This window comes from Erpetoichthys calabaricus, chromosome 1 (genome assembly GCF_900747795.2).
Source record: "Erpetoichthys calabaricus chromosome 1, fErpCal1.3, whole genome shotgun sequence".
NCBI classification, from domain to species: Eukaryota; Metazoa; Chordata; class Cladistia; order Polypteriformes; family Polypteridae; genus Erpetoichthys; species Erpetoichthys calabaricus.
The window spans coordinates 27,649,599-27,676,865 of NC_041394.2; the positions used below are offsets into that span (position 1 = coordinate 27,649,599).

Here is a 27,267-nt window from a genome sequence, read left to right on the forward strand (position 1 = left end):
ATAAAGTGGCTAAAAGAGTAATGTGTGTAATAATGTCTAAAAAATAAAGAAGATACAGGCAAGATATTTTTATAAAGTGCAAGCAAATAAAAAAACAAAAGCCTTAGCTATCCATTTTGGCTTAAGTAAAGGACTGGTCCCCACCTAGCAGATGAGATAGCTCACCGATTTTCCTACATCAGATGGCCAGTAAAAAACACCTCTGCCTCACCTCACCCCGGCCATTTGTTGTATTCTAAATGTCTGTCCATTCACTGTTTGTCACTGCTATAGTTTCTTTGCCCCAACTTTTCTCCCAATGTTAGACAACAACCATCTGCTAAGCACAATAACAACCCTGAACTGACTTCTTTTTGTCAGCATCTTTTTCCCTTCCCACCCTGTGTCCTTTAGCTAAAGTGACAGGCACCCTTAGCTACACAGTCCAAATCCATGCTAATTTCCAATTAGAACTCTATTGTCCCACTCACTGATGAGGAAGAATAGGGATGGACTATTGCCAAGCTACTTGTAGTTTCCCCATGACCAAGTTTACCCTAAGAATTTAGTTCCAGGGCCCCAGTTTTACGTAACAGGTTCAGTATGCCTTGGTGACACTCTGCTATGAACCTTAGAATGTAAAAACTTTTTTTTTAAGATCTCTGTAACAACCTACTATTAGTGTCTGTTCATTCTTTGAGAACCTGTAGCCAATAGAGGTGCTTGTTAGTTTTTGATAACTATAAATTAATATAATATAATAATATAGTTAAACAAGCAAAAATTAACAAATGACGGTCAAACTATATATAAATCTATAAGTGCTGATCTCTGTAAGACAAGCAGATATGAACAAGCATACTTCAAGAACAACCCTGGCCACATCAGTTTTCCTATGTTCCCTACATGCGTAACGATGGCAATGCACAAGAGACTGCACATCCTAGCAGTATGTAGGCGTAGTCTGGAAAAATACATCAACCAGTAATACAGTCTGTGCTCCATCTCTGGAAATGCTTCCTATCTTGCAGGCCATCATTCTTGAGGGCAGAAGTGAGATGGCATTGCTGCATTTTATTTAAACCACTACTTGCACCCACCATTCTTTTATATGTCTGCTATCAGTAAACAGTTTGTAGCCTTCAACTGAACTTTGAGATGCTGCATGGAGTACTTGTTGATTACAACATCATCAGCTTTGGGGAGACCTTCCTGAGTGTGAAAATTCCTAATCCAGATGCCTTAATACCCAGTTTTCATTTGTTCTGGTGTAGCCAAGGTTCCTACGGAGGTGGATTTGCAGTTTACAACTGTGGCATCCTTGGTGTTGTAAAGCACAATTACCATTGCACAACTGACAGTGAACTGGTTTAGCTGCAGCTTACTATATAGGGCTAGGAGTTCTACTTATGGGGTAGTGCCTTCCTACCACTTTCTACAATGATGTATATATCTTCACAGAGCTCAAGCATACCACACAATTGCACAGTGTCATATCCTACCTACTGCCCTATCATATATGATGATTTCAGCACCCACCCACCACAAGGAGTAGGGTGATTCAAGGTTGAAGTTTTTTTAGTCATTTTTACACAAAAAAAGGTTTTTCAGCTGCATTCAATAAAACATAAAAACAGATATAGAAAAATAGGTTAAAATCACTAAAAACAAATACTTTGCCAACTACTTCAAACAGTTTGACATTATGTTTTTATCTAAAACAGTTTGATGATACATATGAAAAACTCTCCACTCCTAAATTACTTATTGCCCCCCTTGGCATTAACTACAGACGTGACTCAGATAATATTATGCTGCCCGTCTAGTCAATGAAATAACATCATGCTGCAACAAATCATGAATATTTCTATGTGTTCCGCCACTTTGTGGCAGGAATATGGTAACTCATCAATATTCATGAGAGATGCAGCACTTTTACTCAATAACAAAACAGTGTACAAGCAAAAAGCCACAAAGCTGGTTTCAGAACAAACTGACAATGAACCATTTCTTGAGTCCTGTGATAGTGTTAAAAATGTGAATTGGTCATCAAATGTTAAAATTGACAATGAAACTGTCAAACTGATGATTGTGTTTAGTATTGGCCAGATATCATTGCCAATAACCCTGCACCTCCTCGTTTCCCATTTATGGGTAGCTCCAGTCTAAAGTGTCTGTAGGTAATGATCATCTGGATTATTTTTAGCTGTTTGTTGATGATAGTTTGGTGAGGAAAATAGCTTTCAAAACTAATCGCTATACTGAGCAGTTCTGGACAAATCAAAGCAAACCATTTGCCCATACCAATTCACTGGCAATCTGTCACTGCAAATGACTTGTAGTTGGTTTTAAATCTCCTGATACTGGATATGGTATAGTTGGTAAACCAGTGCAAAGATGATAATGGCCCACAAACCACTTGATGCAGACATCTATTATTACTGAAGCTGAGTGAGTGTCGTTTTTCACTCATTATGAAATACCTGCACTTACAGTGCATCCAGAAAGTATTCACAGCGCATCACTTTTCCACATTTTGTTATGTTAAAGCCTTATTCCAAAATGGATTAAATTCATTTTTTTCCTCAGAATTCTACACACAACACCCCATAATGACAACGTGAAAAATTTTTACTTGAGATTTTTGCAAATTTATTAAAAATAAAAAAATTGAGAAAGCACATGTACATAAGTATTCACAGCCTTTACCATGAAGCTCTAAATTGAGCTCAGGTGCATCCTGTTTTCCCTGATCATCCTTGAGATGTTTCTGCAGCTTAATTGGAGTTCATCTGTGGTAAATTCAGTTGATTGGACCTGATTTGGAAAGGCACACACCTGTCTATAGAAGGTCCCACAGTTGACAGTTCATGTCAGAGCACAAACCAAGCATGAAGTCAAAGGAATTGTCTGTAGACCTCCGAGACAGGATTGTCTCGAGGCACAAATCTGGAGAAGGTTACAGAAGAATTTCTGCTGCTTTGAAGGTCCCAATGAGCACAGTGGCCTCCATCATCCGTAAGTGGAAGAAGTTTGAAATCACCAGGACTCTTCCTACAGCTGGCCGGCCATCTAAACTGAGTGATTGGGGGAGAAGGGCCTTAGTCAGGGAGGTGACCAACAACCCGATGGTCACTCTGTCAGAGCTCCAGAGGTCCTCTGTGGAGAGAGGAGAACCTTCCAGAAGGACAACCATCTCTGCAGCAATCCACCAATCAGGCCTGTATGGTAGAGTGGCCAGACGGAAGCCACTCCTTAGTAAAAGGCACATGGCAGCACGCCTGGAGTTTCCCAAAAGGCACCTGAAGGACTCTCAGACCATGAGAAAGAAAATTCTCTGGTCTGATGAGACAAAGATTGAACTCTTTGGTGTGAATGTCAGGCATCACGTTTGGAGGAAACCAGGCACCTCTCATCACCAGGCCAATACCATCCCTACAGTGAAGCATGGTGGTGGCAGCATCATGCTGTGGGGATGTTTTTCAGCAGCAGGGACTGAGAGACTAGTCAGGATAAAGGGAAAGATGACTGCAGCAATGTAGAGAGACATCCTGGATGAAAACCTGCTCTAGAGCGCTCTTTACCTCAGACTGGGGCGACAGTTCATCTTTCAGCAGGACAACGACCCTAAGCACACAGCCAAGATATCAATGGAGTGGCTTCAGGACAACTCTGTGAATGTCCTTGAGTGGCCCAGCCAGAGCCCAGACTTGAATCCGATTGAACATCTCTGGAGAGATCTTAAAATGGCTGTGCACTGACGCTTCCCATCCAACCTGATGGAGCTTGAGAGGTGCTGCAAAGAGGAATGGGCGAAACTGGCCAAGGATAGGTGTGCCAAGCTTGTGGCATCATATTCAACAAGACCTGAGGCTGTAATTGCTGCCAAAGGTGCATCAACAAAGTATTGAGCAAAGGCTGTGAATACTTATGTACATGGGATTTCTCAGTTTTTTTATTTTTAATAAATTTGCAAAAACCTCAAGTAAACTTTTTTCATGTTGTCATTATGGGGTGTTGTGTGTAGAATTCTGAGGAACAAAATGAATTTAATCCATTTTGGAATAAGGCTGTAGCATAACAAAATGTGGAAAAAGTGATGCGCTGTGAATACTTTCCAGATGCACTGTAGCTGACAATGAAGGCTATGATGAGTCACCCAGTGCCAAAAATGTATATAGTGTGTGGGATGTGTATCACCTGATTATCAAAAATATGCAGAAGGTGTATGTTCTTGATCGCAACATAAGTGTTGATGAAAGTTTCTTGTGTTACAAGGGAAGGTTGCCATGGATACAATATCTTGACTGCTTATCTATTGTATAAACATAATTTTTCTCTATATAAATATTTTGTTTTGGAATTACAAAGATATAACATATAGAAATAAATGTTTATAGCTTGAAAGTTGGGTTAAAATAATATTGTATTTGAAACTAATTGAATTAATGATTGTTGAACAGTTACTTAACATGTTTTCACAAGATAAAATACAGTTTTAAAAATTAAGCATATCTTTTGTGGAAAGAGTGATATAATAATGAAAAACATGTTTTTATATTATAAAGGAGATATTCATATATATTATATATAATGCCTTGAAAATATGTCCACTTTTGTAATACTAGGGTGCTGAGCCCCCTGCTCTCTTCATTCGCTCACCACTCCCCCATACCCCAACCCCAAACCCCCCCAAAGGGGGCATGCTGTGCGCTCACCACTTTGCATCTCTGCCGCTCATGTTGTCAAGGGGGGGCTGAACACACTCTAAGGAGATATGGTCGGATCAGCTGCTGTCTTGCTGCTGAGCTACATGTTCTGCTTGTTGCGCTGCATGTCGATCATTTAAAAGCCTGTACAGCAGCTGTCCTTTTGTCTCACTGCCTTGTCTCGCAGGGCATTAAAGTGTCTCTCCGAGTCTCTCCGAGAAAATCATGTATTGTCTCCTTGCAAGCCTTCCAAGATTTTTTTTTACAATAGTGAGATACCCCTCTTTTTCTTTTCTTATTTAAGCTGTAATTTTATCTGTAATTAATAAATGTTTGGGCAGCCAAAAAGTTCTTGGAAAAACAAAAATGAATCACCGATTCACTAGAGTAGAATATAATTTCAGCACATTTGGCTCCTCAAAGCTACTGAGGAAATTAACCTATCTTGGATTTATCTATCTCTGTCTATGGTGGTCAGACCTCACAAATGCACAAGCACCTGGAGCCTGCAGCGAAACTGTAGGATTATGGCCACAGGGTTTCTATAAAACTTCCCAGACCCTGAATATGATTGTCAATGCATGTCCAGAAGTAGCTACTCTACTGGCTTTTAAAACACCTTTCAACCACAGGGCTTGTGAGATTAGAGTCGTGAGGGTATGGAGGTGTTTGTTGAATTATTTAGAGGAAGATGGACAAGGGAGTAATTGTAGGCAAGTAGACCAGTTACTCCACAAGCTTTAAAACATTAACTATTTTTTTTTTTTACTGCATCTGTTGTGTTATATTTCCCTGCTAATAAAACCTTTCTTAATTTGTATTCCTTGGTCATAATTTGGGTTCAGGGACAACTCAATATAATGCCGTATAGGTCAGAGATTTTTGCATGAAGTAATGCACCATTTCAAATTAAATTAGATGAAGTCATTAGCCTAATGCACCATTGTTATTTTTTTAACTGCTGTTGAGTTTCCATTTCATGATAGAGTGAAATAAATGGCAAACAATACTAAAACATTGGAAGCTACAGAAAAGATGACTGAACAAACATTTATGTGTCTGTTTAAAGTAAAGTCATATTTAACAGCATCTGTTGACTCAGGATGCTTTATTTTGGTGGGGGTACAGTGCAGGGAAGCCATGACCAATATTAATGAAAGGATACCCCATCTTTGTATTGTGTGCAAAGTGAAAACATTTTGCCAGATTAGTACTGCAATATTTCTGTTTTGAAGGTGAATATTTGGCCTCATGGTAGTTTCTCTTTTTGAAGTATACATTTTGAGATGTTTGATTAAACAAATCAAAACTTTTTGCTCTCAGTTTAATACTAGCTAACTAATTCTGTTTTTCTAAACTTTTACTCTTCAGCCTGTTGTTCCACCCTTTTAAATAACTGATTAGGTAAACTAACTGTTGCTGCAATCTTTTTTTTAAAGTCACAATGAATTTATAGTGTTTTATTTTTTTCAATTTCTTTGTCCAGTATTGTTTTCACATTTTGTGTCTTATAGCTTTTATACTTGTAGTTATTTCATTCTTTAAAATTTTCCTTTTAAATGTTCCATGTAAAATGTATTACATTTTTGTAATACTTGCTATGTAAAGCACTTTGTTAAAGGTGAAAGTGAATATTATTTTGTTATTTTATACTTTATCTCTTTTCAGATTTTCAAAATTATTTAAGAACACAGACAGGCAGCACAACTACAATCAACATTATTATATGCACAGTGGACTATTTACTAAGGCTCCAGGTATAGTTTAATCCTGAAGTACTAGAATGGCAAAGCTTTAATTAGGACCTCAATATAAGTAGATTATTATGAGTGCTGATTTAAAATAGTTAAAACATTCAAATTGCAGTTAAGATCTTCTCCTTTCGGCTGCTTCCATTAGGTGTCACCACAACGGATCATCTTTTTTTTTTATATTTTCCTGTCCTCTGCATATAGCTCTGTTACACCCATCACCTTCATGTCCTCTCTCACCACATCCACAAACCTCCTCTTAGGACTTCTTCTTTTCCTCTTACCTGGCCTCTTCATCCTTAACATCCTTTTCCTAATATACCCAGCATCTCTCCTCTGCACATGTCCAAACCAATGCAATCTCACCTTTATGACTGTGTCTCCCTACCGTTCAACTTGAGCTAACCCTCTAATGTACTCATCCTCGTCACACCCAGTGCAAATCTTAACATCTTTAACTCTTCCACCTCCAGCTCTGTCTCCTGTTTTTTGATCAGTGCCACTGTCTCCAACTCATATAACATAGCTGGTCTCACTGCCATCCTGTAAACCTTCCCTTTCACTCTTGCTGGTACCCATCTGTCACAAATCACTCCTGATACTCTTCGCCACCTACCCACCCTGCCTGCACTCTCTTCTTCACCTCTCTTTCATACTCACCATTAATTTGTACTGTTGATCCCAAGTATTTAATCTCATTCGCCTTTGCCAACTCTACCTCCTGCATCCTCACCATTTTTCTGACCTCCCTCTCATTCTCACACATGTATTCTGTCCTGTTCCTACTAACATTCATTCCTTTCCTCTCTAGTGCATTTCTGTACCTCTCCAGGGTCTCCTCGACCTGCTCCTTACTCTCCCTACAAATCATAATGAATTGAATGCATCCTTCACTGTTACTGCAAACCTCACCACTGTTACACTTCCCTCGTACATATCCTGTACAACTCTTACATACTTCTCTGCCACTCCCGACTTCCTCATACAATACCACAACTCCTCTCAAGGCACCCTGTCATATGCTTTCTCCAGGTCCACATAGACACAATGCAACTCCTTCTGGCTTTGTCAATACTTCTCCATCAACACCTTCAGAGCAAACATTGCATTTGTAGTGCTCTTTCCTGGCATCAAGCCATACTGCTGTAGTTACTGCAGTTCTGCACATCTCCCTTATTGTTAAAAATCAATACCAGTACACCACTTCTCCACTCCTCAGTCATCCTCTCACTTTCCAAGGTTTCATTAAACAATATGGTTAAAAACTTCACTGCCATCTCTCCTAAACACCTCCATACTTCCACGGGGAAATCATCTGGACCAACAGTCTTTCCATTCTTCATCCTCTTCATAACTGTCCTTACTTCCTCCTTCCTATTCTATTATACTTCATGATTCACTATCATCCAACCTCTCTCTCTCATTTTCTTCATTCATCAGCTTCTCAAAGAACTCTTTCCATCTGCTCAAAACAATCTCCTTGCTTGTGAGTACATTTCCATCTTTATTCTTTATCACCCTAACCTGCTGAATATCTTTCCCTCCTCAGACCCTCTGTCTAGCCAATCAGTACATGTCATTTTCTCTCTCCTTAGTGTCCAACCTCTCATACAACACATTTTCTTTTAGCCTTCACCACCCCTCTCTTCACCTTACACCTTATCTCCTTGTACTCCTGTCTACTTTCTGCATTTCTCTGACTATCCCATTTCTCTTTTGATAACCTCTTCCTCTGTATACTTCATCATTCCACCATCAGGTTTCCTTATCCTCCTTGCTCTGTCCAGATGTCACACCAAGCATCCTTCTAGCTGTCACAGTTACTACTTCTGCTGTAGTTGCCCAGCTATCTGACAGCTCTTCACTGCCACCCAGTGCCTGTCTTACCTCCTCCCTGAACTCAACCTTACAGTTTTCCTTTTTCATTTTATACCGTTTGAACCTTTGCTTTGTCCTAATTCTCCTCCTCTTCTTGAAATCCTATGTCATTCTACAGTCCACCATCCTATGCTACCTACCTGTGCTTTCCCCTTCCACCACTTTGCATTCTCCAATCTCATTTAGACTGACCCTCCTGCATAGGATATAATTCACCTGTGTGCATCTTCCTCCACTCTTGTATGTCACCCTGTGTCCCTCACCCTTCTTAAAATATGTATTCACCACAGCCATGTCTGTCCTTTTCGCAAAATACACTACAGTCTGACCTTCTATATTCCTCTTCTTGACACCATACCTATCTATCACCTCGCCATCTCCTCCGTTCCCTTCACCAACATGTCCTTTGGAATCCTTGTGTACATAATTCTCCACCACTTCATTCAACTCATTCCAGAAATCTTCTTTCTCATCCACTGCACACCCAACTTGCGGGGCATACACACTAATAACATTCATCATTACACCTTCAGTTTCCAGTTTCATAGTCATCACTCTGTCCGACATTCTTGACATACTGTTCCTTCAGAATCCCACCCCAATTTTCCTCCCCTCCACACCATGGTAGAACAATTTGAATCCACCTCCAATACACCTGGCCTTGCTCCTCTTCCATCTAGTCTTTTGCACAATATATCAACCTTCCTTCTTTCTATCATATCAAATAACTCTCTCCCCTTACCAGTTATACTGCCAACATTCAAATTTCCTACCTTCAATTCCACTCTCTTTACCTTCCTCTTCTCCCCCTGAATCTGGACACACCTTCCCCCTCCTCTTCTCCTTCTTCGGCAAACAGTAGCCCAATTTCCGCCAGCACCCTATTGCCTAACAGTACCTGTGACAGCTGTTGCTAACCCGGGCCTTGACCTAATCCGGTATGGAAATCTGTATTGTTGTCCGCATACTGATCTGGCAAAATTTTACAACAGATGACTTTCCTGACGTAACCCTCACCATTTACCCGGGTTTGAGACCGGCACAAAGAAAAATACTGATTTGTGCATCCCCTGTGGCTGGGTTTAAGATTAATATAGATATGGTAGATACTGTATATACCAGTAAAGGCATCAAATCAACAGTTCTAAGAGGTAAGAATTTAAAGAAAATGAAAATCTAAATAGAGAAACATTCCTGTCAGAATACAGTACAGAAGAGATTAATTTCTTTGGCTTTTATGATTTATTGAGCACTGCGTATTCAGTCTGTATCCATATTTCTTCTCTCATTTGTCACTACTTTTGCCTAAGCTTAGTAACCTGTAAATCTGAGCTAATTGTAATCTTAATTAGTCAAAATTAGCATCACTTAAAAAATAATAGCAGACTACCCTGCATCAGCATTATCTTATGTCTAATTTAGCAGTTTTGTGTCTTTACTGACTCACATCTATTTTTTCCTTTGCGTTTGTCAGGAATCAATTAGCGATTTCTACTGGTATTATTCTGGCAAGGACATCATTGATGAGCAAGGCAAGAGAAACTTCTCCAAAGCTATGTCTGTTGCCAAGCAAGTTTTTAACAGCTTGACTGAATATATTCAGGTAATTCAGTGAATTCATTCATTTTGAACAAAGGTTAGAGGTGAGGTGGTGGATACATACATTTAGCGTTGTACAATGACGTAGGGTTGAACTAATGGATTCAGTCCATTGTCAGAATGACTTCTTTAAAACACATGTGAGAGGATAGTATATTGGACACTCATTTCCTGGCCTAGTGTAATCTTAAACCCACTATTATTGGGACTACAGTGAACCCTCATTTATCACAGTTAATCCGTTCCAGACTCTACCGCGATAAATGAATTTTCGCGAAGTAGGATTCTTAATTTATAAATCGAATATTTTCGCAGTTAGAGTATAGAAAACCTGTTTACAACCTTCTAAATACGTTTTTTAACATTATTAGAGCCCTCTAGACATGAAATAACACCCTTTAGTCACCATTACACTTGTATTACCCAATATATTAGACAAAATAAGAGACAATAAGACATATTAGATGTTACAAATATCATATTATTATTATCGTACTGTACATTTAATTACACACACACACGGTTTTTACACACAACCACTAACCTATGAAGGCACGACCTCAGTAGGAGAGTCTTCAGGTGGTGCAGTATCTTCAGCAGGAGCGTCGTTGTCTTCTTCCGCTGAAGGAGTACTAGGAGTAGGCTTTAGAACATCTTGATAGGCAGTTGCTGGCGCTGTCTTTTCATATGCGTGAGGAGACTTTTGTAGGGTATTGCCATCTTTGATCATATCCAAGAGCTTCACCTTCTCCTGGATGGTAAGCATCTTCCTCCGGCACTTAGTTTAATTGTCAGAAGGCTTAGAAAAAGCAACATGTTTAGGAGCCATCGTGGGGCTTAGATAAAAGTTCTCAGAAAGCGCATGCATAGTGACGTAAGCGTGTATGAGGAAAAAATCGCGATAGAGTAAACCCGCTAAAGTCGAAGCATGATATAGCGAGGGATCGCTGTATTGGTTTGTAAAAACCAAGGTTGTTTTCTCTAAAGGATATTGAAGGAGTATAATCCCTGCCCTTCAATACCCACATAAGTTATGGGCTAAGCTTTTAATTTCAGCCTTTTCCATATTAAAGTTTTGCTTTTCTGTTGAGTCTGGTCCAGTTCTTTTTTTTACATTTGCTATGTGAAATTTGATTTCAAACATTATCACATTACTTATTTTTTCCTGAATTGAAATTCATCTTTAGCTGGGTAGGGCACCAGCTGTGGACTTTATATTAGAAGCATTAATAAACTTTCATTCTGCATCCTTTCTAGAGGCTCTTACTAAACCAGAAATAAGACTGGAACATATGACCTTTTAGTTTCGCTAATGTATCCTGTTGTTCATGAACGTAATGGGCACTTTACCATGACTATCCAGCAGAACATTTGCAAAACCACCTTCAAGGCATCAGTTCATTGGTTAGATTTTAGAACCTGTTCAACCCTATAATTGTTTTACCACCTTCCACAAGATACCACAAGGCACATTGTCACAAGCCTTCTCCAAGTCTACAAAGTATATGAAGACAAGATTGGTAAACTCTCATGACCCAAGGGGGTACTAATTTTGTTCCTCCTGTATCTTACATTAGACTTTTAGACTTATGATCCAGTACATGACAAACTGTAGGTTTTTTAATGATGGAAAACAAATGTGATCCCTTGGTAGATGCAATATCTTTTTTTGTCTGCCATTTTAAAAATGGGTACTGCCCATCCATTCCAACTTTGAGAAAGGGAAAGGCACTATATAAATAAAATGTATTATTAATATAATTATTATATTTATTTCCCTCAAATCTCTGTCCTTACCTTCCATGCAACAATGAAGACACACCCACGATGAGTAATGCTTATGACATTTCTAGGTCAGTCCTATCCGCCCACATTATTTTAACATTATGGAGAAATGGATTAATCACAAACAATACTTCCAGTGCGGCCTTCTTTCCCAAAAACTTGTCAACTGAGTTTACTTTCTCAAAGTTCTTTGAGTTTTTGACAACATTCCCACTCAAGGTCATTGACTGGCTGTCATTGCTGTAAATGTCCTGATCCATTTGTCATCTGCCTTTCCTGAGTTGCTAGAAGTGTTACCAGAACTGTTTGTGACTGCACTTTCGTCACTATCTCACAACACTGCTCCCTACCTCAACATTTGCCATTGCCATATCCTGCTAACATTACACATATGTTCACCGATTCCCTTACCATTGTTGTCTACCAGCACATCCTGTGATTGGTACTATGATAGTCACTAACCATTTGTTTGTAACAGATTCTTGTATCTGCCTACACTAAAGAGATCTTCAATAGATCCGAATCCATACCTCTGACCACTTCTGAAATAAAGGAGAACCTCCTCTGGAATACAGACCTGTGCTCATCCTGAACTGGATCATTTACTAACTGTCCCAATAGATCTTCATTATCCATTTTGATTTTTCAGGTTTGCTTAGTAGGTTACTCTTTCCAAGTGGTAATCTGTTGTTACAGTTATAGACACTGGGAAATCCTTAAGCTCCATAAAAAACTATTACTGGACCATGATTTAGGCAATGTCTTCTCGAGGATTGAGATAGTAATGCTAATTACTGTATTGCCATACCACCCAATAAGTAAACAGGCCAGCACCCAATGGAAGAGGAAAAAAGGTCACACTTGAGCTGAGTGATGCAGAAGAGGCATACTGGTATATCATTCATTGAGCCTACCCTACTACTTCATCCTTAGCCAATGTATGTATTTCTACTCCACAGGGTCCATGCACTGGAAACCAGCAGTCACTAGCCCACAGCAGGTTATGGGATGCAGTAGTTGGTTTCTTGCACGTCTTTGCACATATGATGATGAAACTTGCCCAGGTAAGTCTAGGTAGATAAGTTTTTACTACTGTCTAGATGAGTCCTCTCCTCACCCCAACTAAAACACAAGTTGACTCAATGTATACTAAGGGGGTTGTGTTGATAAAGCATGGTAAAAGAAAAAATTAAAACATTGTCTCAATCAGTGAACCAATGCTTTTTGGCCCTGCGAGTGTGGGGTAGAATCAAAGGTATTTGTTTGTTACTGTCCTCGTTGACATTAATGTGAATTTTTCTTTAATTTTTACTGACATTCCTTTTAATGTTTTAAATTAACTGTTGTTGTTGTTGTTTTTGTTGTTGTTGTTAATGCTGATCTTTTTGTGTCCCTTCCTAATCTTTTTTTAACTCATGTTACACATCTGGTTAATATTTCTGTGTGGATACACATTTTTGTATTTTATGCAAATGTACCTGTCTCTCCTGTGATACAATAAAATTGAATACAATTCTTTTTTCTGGCAAATTTTGGAGAACATGTGCCATATTAAACACTTGAGGAGAACTTAACTTTAATTCCACTGAGCAGTCCAGAAGTGGCTCTCAGTTTGTGTATCTGAGACATGGGAATGTAAATGGTGAGAAGAATTGTGTATAATTTGTCAGTAACATGAAGGATCTGCTCATGATGAGTTCCAAACAGTTTCTGTGCACAGTGCTGGAAAGCAAGGGCGTCCCATAGATTAGCTTCTCTAGGCCATCGCTTGGTAAAGCATTCTGTCTGTTTGTCTTGTCCGTCTGGCCTGCTTTCAGGATGTGCATTTTTGCTTGGAACAGTGCAGCTGTTTTCAACTCATCATGCAGTGCTCAAAAAGAGATGGGAGAGATGCTGAAAAGAAAATACAAAAATGAAGTTAAAAATGTTTCTGAATAACATTTTTATTCTGATGTGTAACAGATGCACCAATCGCCTGGACTACGAAATGGCGTAAGAACTTTTATGTCGTGCAGCTACCATCTCATGCATAGTCTTCTGCAATACAATGCTGTTTTTTTGTTCTTCTTCATCTTTGTGCTTTGGTGTTGCAATGCCAGCCAGGTCAAAATCTGACAGCTGTGGATTTTTATTTCCTGGAGCACTGCTTTTTTGCATGGGGAAGGATTTCACATTCATTGTGTGGCATGTACTATATTTAGTCATTTGATTGATACAGCTTCTTTCAAACTGAGCTGGAACAGGAGTGTTTTACAAAGCAATCAGCAACATTACAATCCATGATGAGTCAAGAGTCATATTAATTGTTCAAAGTCTGCACAGATAGGAAAGTTGACAGCAAAGCACTTAGAATAAGGTGTTGTGACAAATAAAACAAACAAACAGAGAAAATAAAGCTGAACGTAAGCATTTCAGGTCAATGTAGTAGCAGGTAGTTAGACAGGATTTGAAGACTGAGACCAGGTGCAGATGTAAGAGGATCACAATGTCTACAATAAGGTCATCAGGGGGTATCCACTAGTACAGAGGCTATCAAACTGTGGAAAGCAAAGAATTACAGGTTGGTTTATGAGTGAGCCTAAAAAATTGTGAGCGATAGAAAAAGATAGAAGAAGTGAACAAGAGAGCCCATTGTGCAAGAGGAAGAGAAAGCAGCTGCCTCAGTTGCAGCTACAAGTGATGAAGTGCTTCCAGGACTTGCATTTCAGCATCGGATTGTGGGTACCTATTAAATAAAATTCTCTCATGGTTTAATTTGATGAAGCTGTAGAATCCCGTTCTGCTTTCGAGGCAAAAAAGGGCTTTCATTATTGCTTTTTTAACTCCATTAAATATTTAGAAATAAAATGATTTGTGCATGCTTTGAAACTGTGATGTAGTTAACAATCAACTGTCAATTGATGGAGATTAGCAAGTGATGAGATTGTTAGCTTTTAAATAATGTGCCGTACACAGCTACAGTAAAAGTACAGAAGCTTTACAAGACAGAATTCAGCCTTAGACAAAGGCTAAGGTTGCAACTTTGCACATATACATCTGTACATCATTCCAAAATAAATGATACACTCATTAAGAAAATTATTGGGAACATTGTAGTAATACTGGGTAGGGCCTCTTATTGATTTCAAATCAGCCTTAGCTCTTTGTGGCATGGATTCTACAAGATGTTGGAAACCATGTTGACATGAGTGAATCAATTTCTGCAAACTTGTTAGCTACACATTCATGCAGCAAATCTTTCATTCTACCACATCCCAAAGGTGTTTTATTGGATTCAGATTTTGTAATTGTGAAGGCAACTGCAGAACAATGAACTCATTGTCATGTTCATGAGACCAGTTTGAGGAGACTTTTGCTTTGTGACATAATGCATTATCATTATCACCTCATACCAGTCTGTTATTCTCCTCTGTCCTCTGTCATCAACAAACTATTTCAGTCTGCAGAAGTGCAGCTCACTGCATGTTTTTTTTGGTTTTTCACACCACTCTTATTAATCTATAGAGACTGTTGTATAAGAAAAACCAGGAGAACAGCAGTTGCAGAAATACTCAAACCAGCCCACTTGGCAGCAAAAATTATGACACAGTCGAAATCACTGAGATCACATTTTTTCCCCAGTCTGGAGTTTGATGTGAACAACAAATGAATCCGCTGAGCAGGGTTTTAACTAACAATTTTATGCATTGCACTGCTGCCACATGATTAGCTAATTGGGTAATGGATAAGCAGGTGTGGGCGGCACGGTGGCGCAGTGGGTAGCACTGCTGCCTCGCAGTTGGGAGACCTGGGGACCTGGTTCGCTTCCCGGGTCCTCCCTGCGTGGAGTTTGCATGTTCTCCCCGTGTCTGCGTGGGTTTCCTCCCACAGTCCAAAGACATGCAGGTTAGGTGGATTGGAGATTCTAAATTGGCCCTAGTGTGTGCTTGGTGTGTGGGTGTGTTTGTGTTTGTCCTGCAGTGGGTTGGCACCCTGCCCGGGATTGGTTCCTGCCTTGTGCCCTGTGTTGGCTGGGATTGGCTCCAGCAGACCCCCGTGACCCTGTGTTTGGATTCAGCGGGTTGGAAAATGGATGGATGGATAAGCAGGTGTTCAGTGTAAACACCAGGGGGCACCCCTGAGACCCAAACCTCAAACATAATGTTACCCAACAAAATTCTGGGTTCAAATAAAAATGTTTTGTATTTTTGACCAACACTTTAATCACCAGAAACAGGTAAAGCACTCCAAAACAAATACATTTCTTCCTGCTTCCATGTGAGTGTTATCCTTTTAAGTTATACCCAGGAATGGTTCTGGTGCCACAGCATGTCTTCTTGGAAGCATTTCCGGATCATATGGAAACCAGGGAGGTCCCAACAGCGCCCTCTAACAGAACCCAGAGACCCCTATAGGGCTGCACTTCCTGACTTCAGTTCCCGTGAACCCCTGCGGGTGTCCAAACTGGGATGCCACAGTAGGACCAATGTCACCTGTCGTATAGGGATGGAACTGCTCTTGGCCTCTTCCTTCTGATGGTCCATCATTTGTATGACTTTGGCCAGGCAATAAGCTCTTTCTTCATCTAGCTGGTGTGCACATCTGTCCTTCCACTCTGGCCTCCTGTCCAGGCAAGAAATTATCCTCCATCCCTACCGGGATGCCTGTCTTTCCTCTTGGTAACTAACAACAGGTGTTAGTAATATTTTGTGTACACTAACTGTGTTTAGTATTTTACAGTTTCCAGACAGATATCTGTTAATGTTTTAAAGTAAGAGCAAACAAAATTTCTCTAATCATATGACATACAATGTCTTAATGGAGCTACTGAAACAGCACACTTATTTCATAAATAATTCAGGAAAAACATTTGTATTGTTCATTGTTTCTTTTTTTTAAACCAAAGTAATTTTTATTAGTTTATTAATATAACAATTAAAATTTGATTAAAAACACATGTGACACATACTTGACTGATTCAGAAGGGAATGCAATGTCATCTCCAGTTATCAGTAATTTCTGCACTTGCAGAAACTTAACACAAGCATAAGTTATAGCAAACTCTGATCATTTGTGAGAGGTAACTTGAAAACACAACAAAGGGTTTTTTGTGGGAATTCTGAAATAATAATCTTTAATCAACAAACTTGATTTCTGAAAAGGTAGCCATAAAGGTGGGACAAATCTAAAAAAAGAAGGGAAAATTTTCAGATACTAAACTGCCTGTTGTGTGATATTTGAAATTTTTGTTAATTTGAACTGTGTATTAAGTATTCCTCTTTTGTGTTATTAACTGGGTAATGTCCCCTCTGACTACTCTGATGTAGTCTCACAACTGCAGATCCTATCCCCGACAAAATGATTTTCTGAAGAATCTGATTTGAAAAGTGTTTTGTTGTAAAACCAGCTTTAAAGAATTTGTGTAAATCCAAACAAGAAATACAGTTATTGGCCAAGTAGGCAGGCATACTATTTGATTCCATGTCTCTCCAAGTATGGTTAAATGACAGACATATACAGGATTAAGTTCATTGCATCCTGTAGGTCTGGAGTAATTACATTCATTGCATTCGTAGTCTGAGTCTCAACGACCTGAATTGTGTGGGTGGCTACCCACCAGGTAACGTTTGTGGTTGATCTGCCATTCGGCAAACATCCACCACGGTGCCCTCTTTCAGTTGCGAGAAGAAGATCATGGAATGTTGCATAGTTTATTATCAAATAAAGCAAAGAGTATGCGACACGTGTTTCGCCCTCATTTGGGCTCATCAGACGTACACACTCTACTGCTTCCCTCTCGGGGAATCGAACCTCGGACTTCAGCGTCAGAGACGAAACCCCTTTACGTAGGTAACCACCCACACAATTCAGGTCGTCGAGACTCAGACTACGAATGCAATGAATGTAATTACTCCAGACCTACAGGATGTCAAATAAACGAACCACACGCCGTGGCGCAGTGTAAAGGGGCTTTGTCTCTGACGTTGACATCCGAGGTTCGATTCCCAGAGAGGGAAGCAGTAGAGTGTGTACGCCTGATGAGCCCAAATGAGGGTGAAACACGTGTCGCGTACTCTTTGCTTTATTTGACAGTAAACTATGTAATGGGATTAAGTGCACGCCTTGAGATAAATAAAAGACATGCATGCAAAGTTTAAGACAATGCAGGAAATACTGAAATATACAGTATACACATTAACGCTATGTAAAAATATTCTGAGAGAGTTCAGGGTAGGGGAGGATGTCCATACTGAACAAGAACAGCCGAAATAACCATTGCTGAGCTTTTTGGCCAATGGAAAGAAACCGTTCTTATATATGCTTCTTTTGGCCTAGTTTAGTCTATGATGCCTGGCAGATGGGAGAAGTTCAAAAAGGTTTTGGCCTTGAGTTTAGGGGTCGGTAGTATTTTCCCTGCCCGCTTCATGATTCTGGAATAGCACAGGCCCTGTAAGCGTTTCACTGTTTATACTTGCGTGCGTACTTTACGTAAATCTTGAAGATTCCACCAGGTGGTAGTGTGAGATATCATCACGGTGAGAAAATGTTCGGCTTCGCTGTTTTGTGAATTGCCTGAAACATCCATTAAATTCTGAGGACACCTTGCCACAATATCGCTGAAAAAGATGTTTAATGATTACATCCATCAATCCAGGGATGTGTCCATTCTAGTAAGCCTCGGGCACAAAAAAGAAACAAAATCCTTGGACGGGGCATCAGCATACACTAGCGTCTTTTACTGTCGCCAACTCCCCAAAACTTCTTGTCTATGGAAGGAAACCGGAGCACAATGTGGAAACCCTCACAAGGGATGCGACTCCCTGTGAGGCAGCAGTGCTACAGCTTTGCCACCGAGCCACTACAACATGTGTAATTATTATTAGTATTTATTATTTAAATGAAGTTAATGACTTATCTGTAAGATGTAACATACATACTTCAGTGCATTTCATCATGAAAATGATGTCAAGTATAAATCTAAGGATTCTAAATGTGCAGAGAGCTGGAATATCATAAATGATAATGTGTTCTGTGTGTGGCGATTGCTGCTGTCAATTCAAGAGGAAACCCCGGAACCACATAGCGATTAACAACTGGGTCGGTTTTAAGATGACGTTTACGATGGTCCGCTTTAATAATAAAGTAAACTACGAGGTTAAAGTGGACATTTCGAGATTATAGCTGAAATTTTCACTTTAATCACAAAATAAACCTTTTCACCATGCTCTTAATTTTTTTCTCTGTGTCGCAAATACGCTGCCGTACATTCTGATACTGTTGTGAAGGCGCAAAAAAAAAAGACGACACAGAAGATAGTATGTGAGACTTTTAAAATGTATTGTGTCATTACGTTTGGGAATATATGACGCTTGAATAAAAAACCACCACGATTGCATTTGTATATCGGCATTTTGCTTCACCATATCAGATCATTCATCAAACATCGAAGCAGGCACATCGATCCTGGAGGATCCACATAGCAGCTTTCTATCACATGTCGATAGTAAACAGAGACTGTTGACGTCACGTTCTGACTTTGATCACACTGCGCAAACCCCCTGACTTTTTGCTGGTCAACTTGCACACGTGTTGCATTAATTTCTGATAACGTGCTCAGAGGACGTGTCAAATGAACGCTGGAAACGCGTGGCACCCATGATGCATTCGCGTACGCATTCTGAGCGGGAAGTATAAACAACAAGCCCTAAGTGTTATGTGACCAGCAGAGAAACTTTACTCAAACATCATTTGTCACTTTTAGTACAGTTGCTATTATTTCTACTGTAAATAAGACAATTTAGAAAACCCTAAAACTAACTTAAAAACAGTGTGCCCTAATAAAACCTATTAGACATTGTTAAAAGAAATAGTTATACTTTCATGTTCTGTGGCTTTGTTACACAAGTAACCCACTAACTATCAAAATCCTAGTTTATTCTAGGCTGGAACAAAAAATTGTAGCATTTTAAAGACAACTGAAAGACAATAAAAAAAGCTTGATAATTCTTCAGGGTCAAGTTGACTTTCAGTTTGTCATATTCAGCAAAATACAAAGACAACATCTTCAGAGCTGCTCTTCTAAAACAGTGTGGGTAAAATGCCCGCTGCAAGGATCTTAAAGACTGAAGATGCAAAGTTGTGGAAAAACTTGTTGCATTACAGAAACATGTATTTTTCTTAATGTGAGAGATGAAACTTCCTGTCTGGGCTGGTCAGGCATCAAACTAATTTAGGTCCATGAGAAAGTGTGTTTACTTGCAAAGTATGTTGTAAAATAAGGGAATAGGAGACAGAAAAGTTTGTGGTTCCATGATGGAAACCTCATTTAATTTTGGTTTTGATAGTGTGTAAAGTCACCCCTGGTGTTTGTCAAAATACACACTAAAAGTAATGGATCTTCCTCAGTTGTGGTTGTTAGAGTATGTTTGTCAGAGACCCTTTTAGAGGTGAGCAGCACAAGAAGGTGTAGAGCTGGAAGTCTCAAACCTTAATTTGGAGTCAATCTCCTTGGAACAAGGGAGCTTGGTGTCTTTGACAACCCTCATGTGTGTTCCACTTTGCTTAGTCCTGAGGGGGCTACTGTGAATAATCACAGCCTTGGCAGTATCTGGAGTATGTTTTCCTCACAATAGGAAACAATATGTCTTTGAAGTCTCAATTAAGAAAAGAACAGATGACATAATTGTCAGATCCCGGTATTATCTGACCCTTCAGAGGCTTCACATTATAACTCTTCTGCTACATTTTAGACCTTTTTCAGAAGGTGTCCCTCATTAGTAGCTGTAGAAGTAGTAGTTTTTGAAGTATTGTCACATGTACAGAGTACAATGAAATACTTACTTGCATCTGCAACCAACATACATTACCATACCATACCATTTTTATTTGTTAAGCGCTTAAAAACACAGCATTACAACTGACCGAAGCGCTGTACAGTTAAAACAAGCAAGACTAAAAGCAAAATATTAAAAACAAACATTAAGAGAGAATTAAAACAGAGACACTAAAAAACAGGTCAGGGGACCCAATAAAACAGAGAAATAGCAAAAAGCAAGTGGAAATAAGACAGGTTAAGAATTAAAAGCCAATGTGAAGAAGTGAGTTTTTAGGTTTGATTTGAAAGTGGCGACTGAAGTGGCTTGCCTAACCACTAAAGGTAAGGAGTTCCAGAGCTTGGGTGCACAGACAGAAAAAGCCCTTTCACCACGAGCTTTAAAATGTGCCTTGGGAACGGTTAGGAGCAGCTGATCTGCGTAAGAACACGAGGGGGATTGTGACGATGGAGCAAGACACTCAAGTAGGCAGGGGCTAGACCATTTAGTGCCTTATAGGTTAAGAGGAGTATCTTAAAATCAATTCTGAAGTTAACCGGCAGCCAGTGTGGGGTTTTTAAAATTGGTGTAATGTGTTGGCTTCTGCTGCTTCCAGTTAAAAGTCTTGCAGCCGCATTTTGAACCAATTGGAGTCTCGAAAGAGTGGCTTTACTAATACCATATAGGCAGGAATTAGAATAGTCGAGCCGGGACGTAATGAATGCATGGATTACTGATTCCAGGAGGTGGTAAGGCAGAATTGGTTTGAGTTTGGCAATTCGCCTGAGATGGAAAAAGCAGGATTTTACTGTGCTGTTGACTTGAGCATCCATTTTCAGGACCATATTGATGTAGCAGAAGACCTATCAATTAAGGCTATAAAGTTACACCTGTCAGCACCAATTTACTCACCGCTATAACCTAGGCTGGGATGAAAAAGTTTTTATCTTGGCAAAATGTTACCATTTTTTTTGGAATCATGTCATTCATTCAGTTTCTGAAACTTTTTATCCCTGTATAGAGGGTTGGGAGTCCACAGGCTAACCAAGCAGAACTAAATGCAAGGTAGGAACTAGAAACATAAAGAGCTCAAATCTGTGGCTGGAAAACCTATTCACATACCCACTTTAGTGTCATTTTGGAGATTCCAGTCAACCTAACCTAGACATTTTGAGAGCTGAGACAAAACTAAGTACCCAGAGAAAAAACACACTGACACAACAGGATAGACATCACAAACACTACCCAGTCTGGGATTTGAACCCAGCAGAGAACCACTGTGCCATTGTTCCACCATTGAATTCAGTAACACTCAGCAATTTGTACCATATCACAAAATGTACAGTTTATAGCATTCCTCATTATTTTAAGTGAATTCTGCTAAGTGCTTCTGTTTATCATAGCCCCGTGCCTTCAGAGAAGAAGGGGAACAGTTTTTCAGTCTGTCCTGTATTTATTCTGCCTGCTGACATTTCTAAGCAAGTACAGTGTTTTCATAAAATAAGATTCTTCATTGTGCCAAAGGTAACATTTTAGCTTTTTGGATTCCTACTGCTGCCTTCAAATTTATTTATTTATAATAGCTGATATTTACTCAAATCCAATTGGTAATCACAATTGTATAGTACAGATCCTTATGTTATTTCACTTGTGTTTGTCCATGCTCGATATAAACAACGGTTTCCACATCTACTATATTCCTCCACAACAATAATGAGGAATCTGTGTTTCTGGCAGTATTTTGGTCTTAGGCTTATCTTCAAGTCTTCAGTTCTTCAATGTGACCAATTATCAACTGTGGTGTTTGACTGTTTGTTTGGTGCATACTTTGTTACTGACCGAAACTGCAGTATGACACTACCATTTTACACCCTCTTTTTCCTTCACTTCAACGTAAGCCTCCCGATAAAATGAAAAGGCACATACAGTCTAGCTGCGACCAATAGAAACTGTCTAGCCAGCCTACATACTCACATCAACGCACAGAAGCAGAAACATCTACGTCACGCCAGACCAACCAGCACAGGCAAGATGCCTTAGAATAACAAAGACAACGTATAACAAACCACAGAGCAACATTATCCAAAGATCAACGGCAGCAAGTCTTCTACATAGACAGTGAACAAAAAACTAATTACACACACAACCTTTCTGAAGAGCACTGCCAGACAACAAGACAGAAAAACTGCAGGGATTCCATAACACTGACAACTCAAAACAAGATATTCCCTTTATATTACAGTGTAGGCAATTCCCCGTTCGTTTAGCATATTGTATGACTATCACCATGTCACAATGACAAACGTTTAATAATATCAGAGTTTATTTTCCAGGCCCTGTTTTTACCCATGGCCAGTTGTACACTACAATTTCCAGAGTTACATCGAAACCTGGGTTAAACGTAGGTACTTGCAGGTTACACACAACAGGAATATTTTCACTGACAATAATGTTTAAACGTAGGTACTTGCAGGTTACACGCAACAAATTGCGTTTTGCGACAATTATTATAGACATTGGTATACCACATTACCTGGCTGCCACATTTCACATATACTGACTTACACGTGCCCTGCATTTCCCTTCTTATCCAATATGTTCTGTTAACCTGGTCATGTTACACTTTGTATTGTAAATTTTCATGCTGTTGTAAGTGACTATAATAACATCCCATACTAATCATGTGACTATTCTAATACTGAGTCGCCTCAGAAGTCATTACTTATTAAAATAATCTCCTTTCTTACTGTAACATGTGATGTTCTTCTCTCCCTCATCACCATTTCATTAACTATTTTATTCTTGCAAACTTTTCGCAAGCACAATTTGCTAGTATTTCCATATTTGTGTACTGTACATTTTGACAGCTAAAGTGACATGCTCAGGATCACACAGCGTGTCAATGTTAGGGATAGAACTGCAATTCAAGCATGTAATGGTTATCGTTTCTGTCAGGCAAATACCACATTGATCAATAATGCAATTTCTCCAGTAGATAGATAGATAGATAGATAGATAGATAGATAGATAGATAGATAGATAGATAGATAGATAGATAGATAGATAGATAGATAGATAGATAGATAGATAGATAGATAGATAGATAGATAGATAGATAGATACTTTATTAATCCCAATGGGAAATTCACATTCTTCAGCAGCAGCATACTGATACAATAAATAATATTAAATTAAAGAATGATAACAATGCAGGTGAAAAACAGACAATAACTATGTATAATGTTGAATGTTAATGTTTACCCCCCCGGATGGAATTAAAGAGTCGCATAGTTTGGGGGAGGAACGATCTCCTCAGTCTGTCAGTGGAGCAGGACAGTGACAGCAGTCTGTCACTGAAGCTGCTCCTCTGTCTGGAGATGATACTATTAAGTGGATGCAGTGGATTCTCCATAATTGATAGGAGCCTGCTGAGCGCCCTTCGCTCTGCCACAGATGTTAAACTATCCAGCTCCATGCCAACAATAGAGCTTGCCTTCCTCACCAGTTTGTCCAGACGTGAGGCGTCTTTCCTCTTGATGCTGCCTCCCCAGCACACCACTGCGTAGAAGAGGGCGCTCGCCACAACTGTCTGATAGAACATCTGCAGCATCTTATTGCAGATGTTGAAGGACGCCAGCCTTCTAAGGTAGTATAACCGGCTCTGTCCTTTCTTGCACAGCGCATCAGTATTGGCAGTCCAGTCTAAATTATCATCCAATAATAGTACCACCAGGGGCTAGAATGATCCAGAACCAGGGTCAATATTAGGCCAACAATTAGTACTTGTTGTTTTGTCCCTTGTACAAACATCTGTTTACAGAAGGAGCTGTTACTTAAATATTGGTTTTGTAAGTCACACACGACAGATTCTATATCAGTGTATGTATTCATTGTGTAAATACATTTCTGTATGTGTAATTACTGTAAATATTTCTCAGCACCTTTTAGAGCTACCTAAATTGTCAGTGGAGTCTAGCCTCTTCATTTCATGACCCAAGTTATTTTGCTGACTGAAGGTTCCACCTTGCAAGTGCTTTATTGTATGCGTTTTTGCATCCTCCATAGTGGGTCCATGTGTAATATTTGAGTAACTTTATGGTTAATAAATGGAGGTAGATTTTTGCCTCTCCTTTTCCTAGCTGTGTGTGACAGCTATGTTTATTTCCACAGGATGCTATTTGTGTTTGTGTTTTTTAAAAGTCCTGAAGTATTAAGCAGTGTACTCTAATACTTCATGAAACATATATCAGTTTGTTTTTCTCTTAAGATATGCTCAAAACTGATCCTTTTCCTCCCTCTCATAAAAATAATAAATTATTTTCATAGACTTTTAAATATTTACAGGGAGAAACAGACTGATAGATAAACTTCGTGGTATGTATTTTTAATATATTGAAAAGAATAATAATATGTTGTTGAGTTGTTTCTGTGAAAGCTGTATTGCAAGCCCAGTACGAAAATCTGTTACCCTTCAACAAGAAAGGCCAAAAAGACATGCTTTGCTGGGTTTGCAGTGTTCAATGCAGAGGTGCTGACTGGTGGAGTGGCCGACCATAACCTTGGATTGGCAGCTGTGGTGCTTCATCATCCATGTCTGCTAAGAACTTTAGTTCATGTTCTAACAAGTCAAACAATTAGATGAAAACCCTGCTGTTTTTAAGTACTTCCTATTAAATTGTTGACAGGAGATTCATTGCACTAAGATATTAGTATTGTCATAGTGCTATCTACAGGCAGTACCCTAGATCTTTAACCTTTTAGCACTAATGCTACAAGACCACAACAATGAGTAAAACATTTTGTTACTACAAAATACAATGTTGTGGTTGTAAGGGAGATAAAAAGATATTCATATTTGCCTCTTCTACAGAAAACTGACGTGCAAATGGAGGCAGGTATTCTTGTTCCTCTGAGCATTCCACTGTCTTTTAACTTCACCAGGTTACTGTTCCTGTCATTCAGGAAGTGTAGCCTGGGTTTTCATGCTAAATGGCCATGCATAATCTTGTTCTAAAGATGGGCACTAGTCAACATTCAATCATACTGAAAACAAACTTATTGCAAATATTATTTTATTGGCTAGGATGAACATTTAGTTTTAAAAGCACAGCTGTGTATGACACCTGCTCAACATTTGTTCAACAGCACAATAATTTAGAGGTACTTCACTAACATTCTTAAACGCAGAAGTATGTTGTGATACTTGTGCAGAACTCCACTTCTTTCATATACTGTTATTTTCAAGCTGTCATATCGTCTAGAAAGAACAGCAAACTGAAACCACTCTAGGAAACCAAGAATGCACCTTCATCCATTTGCATTTCCTCTTTTCTTGTGATTTAATTTTGGAGCCTTTAGCTGACACAATGTCTTACTTTAACTTTACATTTTCCCTCTTACATTAGGTCACAGTTTGATTTGGCTAGAAAACAAAGTAGGTGAAATAAGTGGTTCAAACCAAGTCAAACACAAGAAACAGTGCTACAAAAAGCAAACACTATAAGACACAGTTTTTATCAATAAAATTACAATATTGTAACAAATACAGAGGAATATTCTTGGCCGACATAACATGTACATGTGCATGACATCTCATTCCCGTCTTCATTAGAGCATCAGTCATCATCTTTGCGATTGTAAGGTTCAGTTATCACTTTAGTTCATCTATCTCCTTATTTGTGCCTTTAGGAGTGATTTTTTTATTATTCTGCTATATAATTTTAGCAATGAGGCAGCAAAATAGAGTGAGAATGGTAATTGTCTTAGAAATTAAGATAGAAATAATTTTTGAGCTATAAAGTGGAAAAAGTGTAGAAGATAAGTGCTAAATATGGTATGGCTAAATCAGTGATCAGAAAAAAAAAAAGCGTGGAAGAAATAAAAAGCAAAAGAAAAAGTGTGCAGGTGCATGACATTAGTTATACCTTATGTAAAGTTTGATTATAACTTTCACCAGAGAAAAATTGTTTATTCTTTTCATGTGCAAGGATTGTTTATGCTTTTTATTAGGGAACGTTTGTTCACAGTTTTCAATTAAGGAAAGACTGTTTATGTTTTTCAAATGTTCATGTACAGTGTAAAAATGTCAAATAAATTCATTTTATATTATTTTTACACTTATGTTTTGATTTAGTATTATTTTTTATGTTTAAATAGTTGTGTTGGATGGTAACTTTGCTCTAGACTGTTGGCCTGGAATGGATTACACCTAAATACATATATTTCAATGAATGCTATAACGAATGAGGTTCTTGAACCAATTACGATCATTCTAGCATACCCCCCTGTGTGTGTATATATAATCATAGCATATATAAACACACTGTACCTTGGGTTTCTCTTTTTTAAAAAGGTCTGTCTCTTCAGTGTCTTAATGTACTCTGATCTTTCCACTTTGTTTTGTTTATGTAATATTTCATCAACCAGTCGCCCCACTTTTTTTTTTAAATTCACTTGTATACCATAAAAATAATGGTACTGTCAGGCTATTTGGTTATGATGGAAAAAAGTAACTTAATTGGTATATAAAACCAGTAGATTAAAACATTTTTAAAAGTCATAGCAAAAATTACCTTCATGAGCATTAGAGGCTCCTCCATTGGGCATGCCTATTATAACAAAAAACTTGCTTAGTTTAATCTTTTAAGAAATTATGCACATGCATTGTGTTAATATGTGTTTGTTATTAAAATGCAAACAAGGATCATTTTTGGACTAGAAGTCGTGTAGAGGTAAGAAATGTTGCCAAACACACTGCATGGACTTCCCTTTTCT

General features: G+C 38.8%; 1 protein-coding gene across 10 annotated transcripts in view; it reads left to right on the forward strand.

The window, feature by feature from the left end:
* The window catches only part of LOC114647909 (ryanodine receptor 1-like), a 387,179-nt gene that overhangs the window by 300,984 nt on the left and 58,928 nt on the right, over window positions 1–27,267 (forward strand). For 7 of the 10 annotated variants that reach the window (XM_051932430.1, XM_051932441.1, XM_051932435.1 and 4 more), the window contains 3 exons: window positions 6,357–6,445; window positions 9,792–9,920; window positions 12,661–12,765. In XM_051932430.1, the coding sequence (XP_051788390.1) occupies window positions 6,357–6,445; window positions 9,792–9,920; window positions 12,661–12,765 (323 nt within the window). Of the gene's footprint in view, window positions 1–6,356; window positions 6,446–9,791; window positions 9,921–12,660; window positions 12,766–13,663; window positions 13,694–27,194; window positions 27,225–27,267 lie in introns of all 10 variants that reach the window. The other 3 variants (XM_051932426.1, XM_051932450.1, XM_051932424.1) reach the window with 2 other exon arrangements.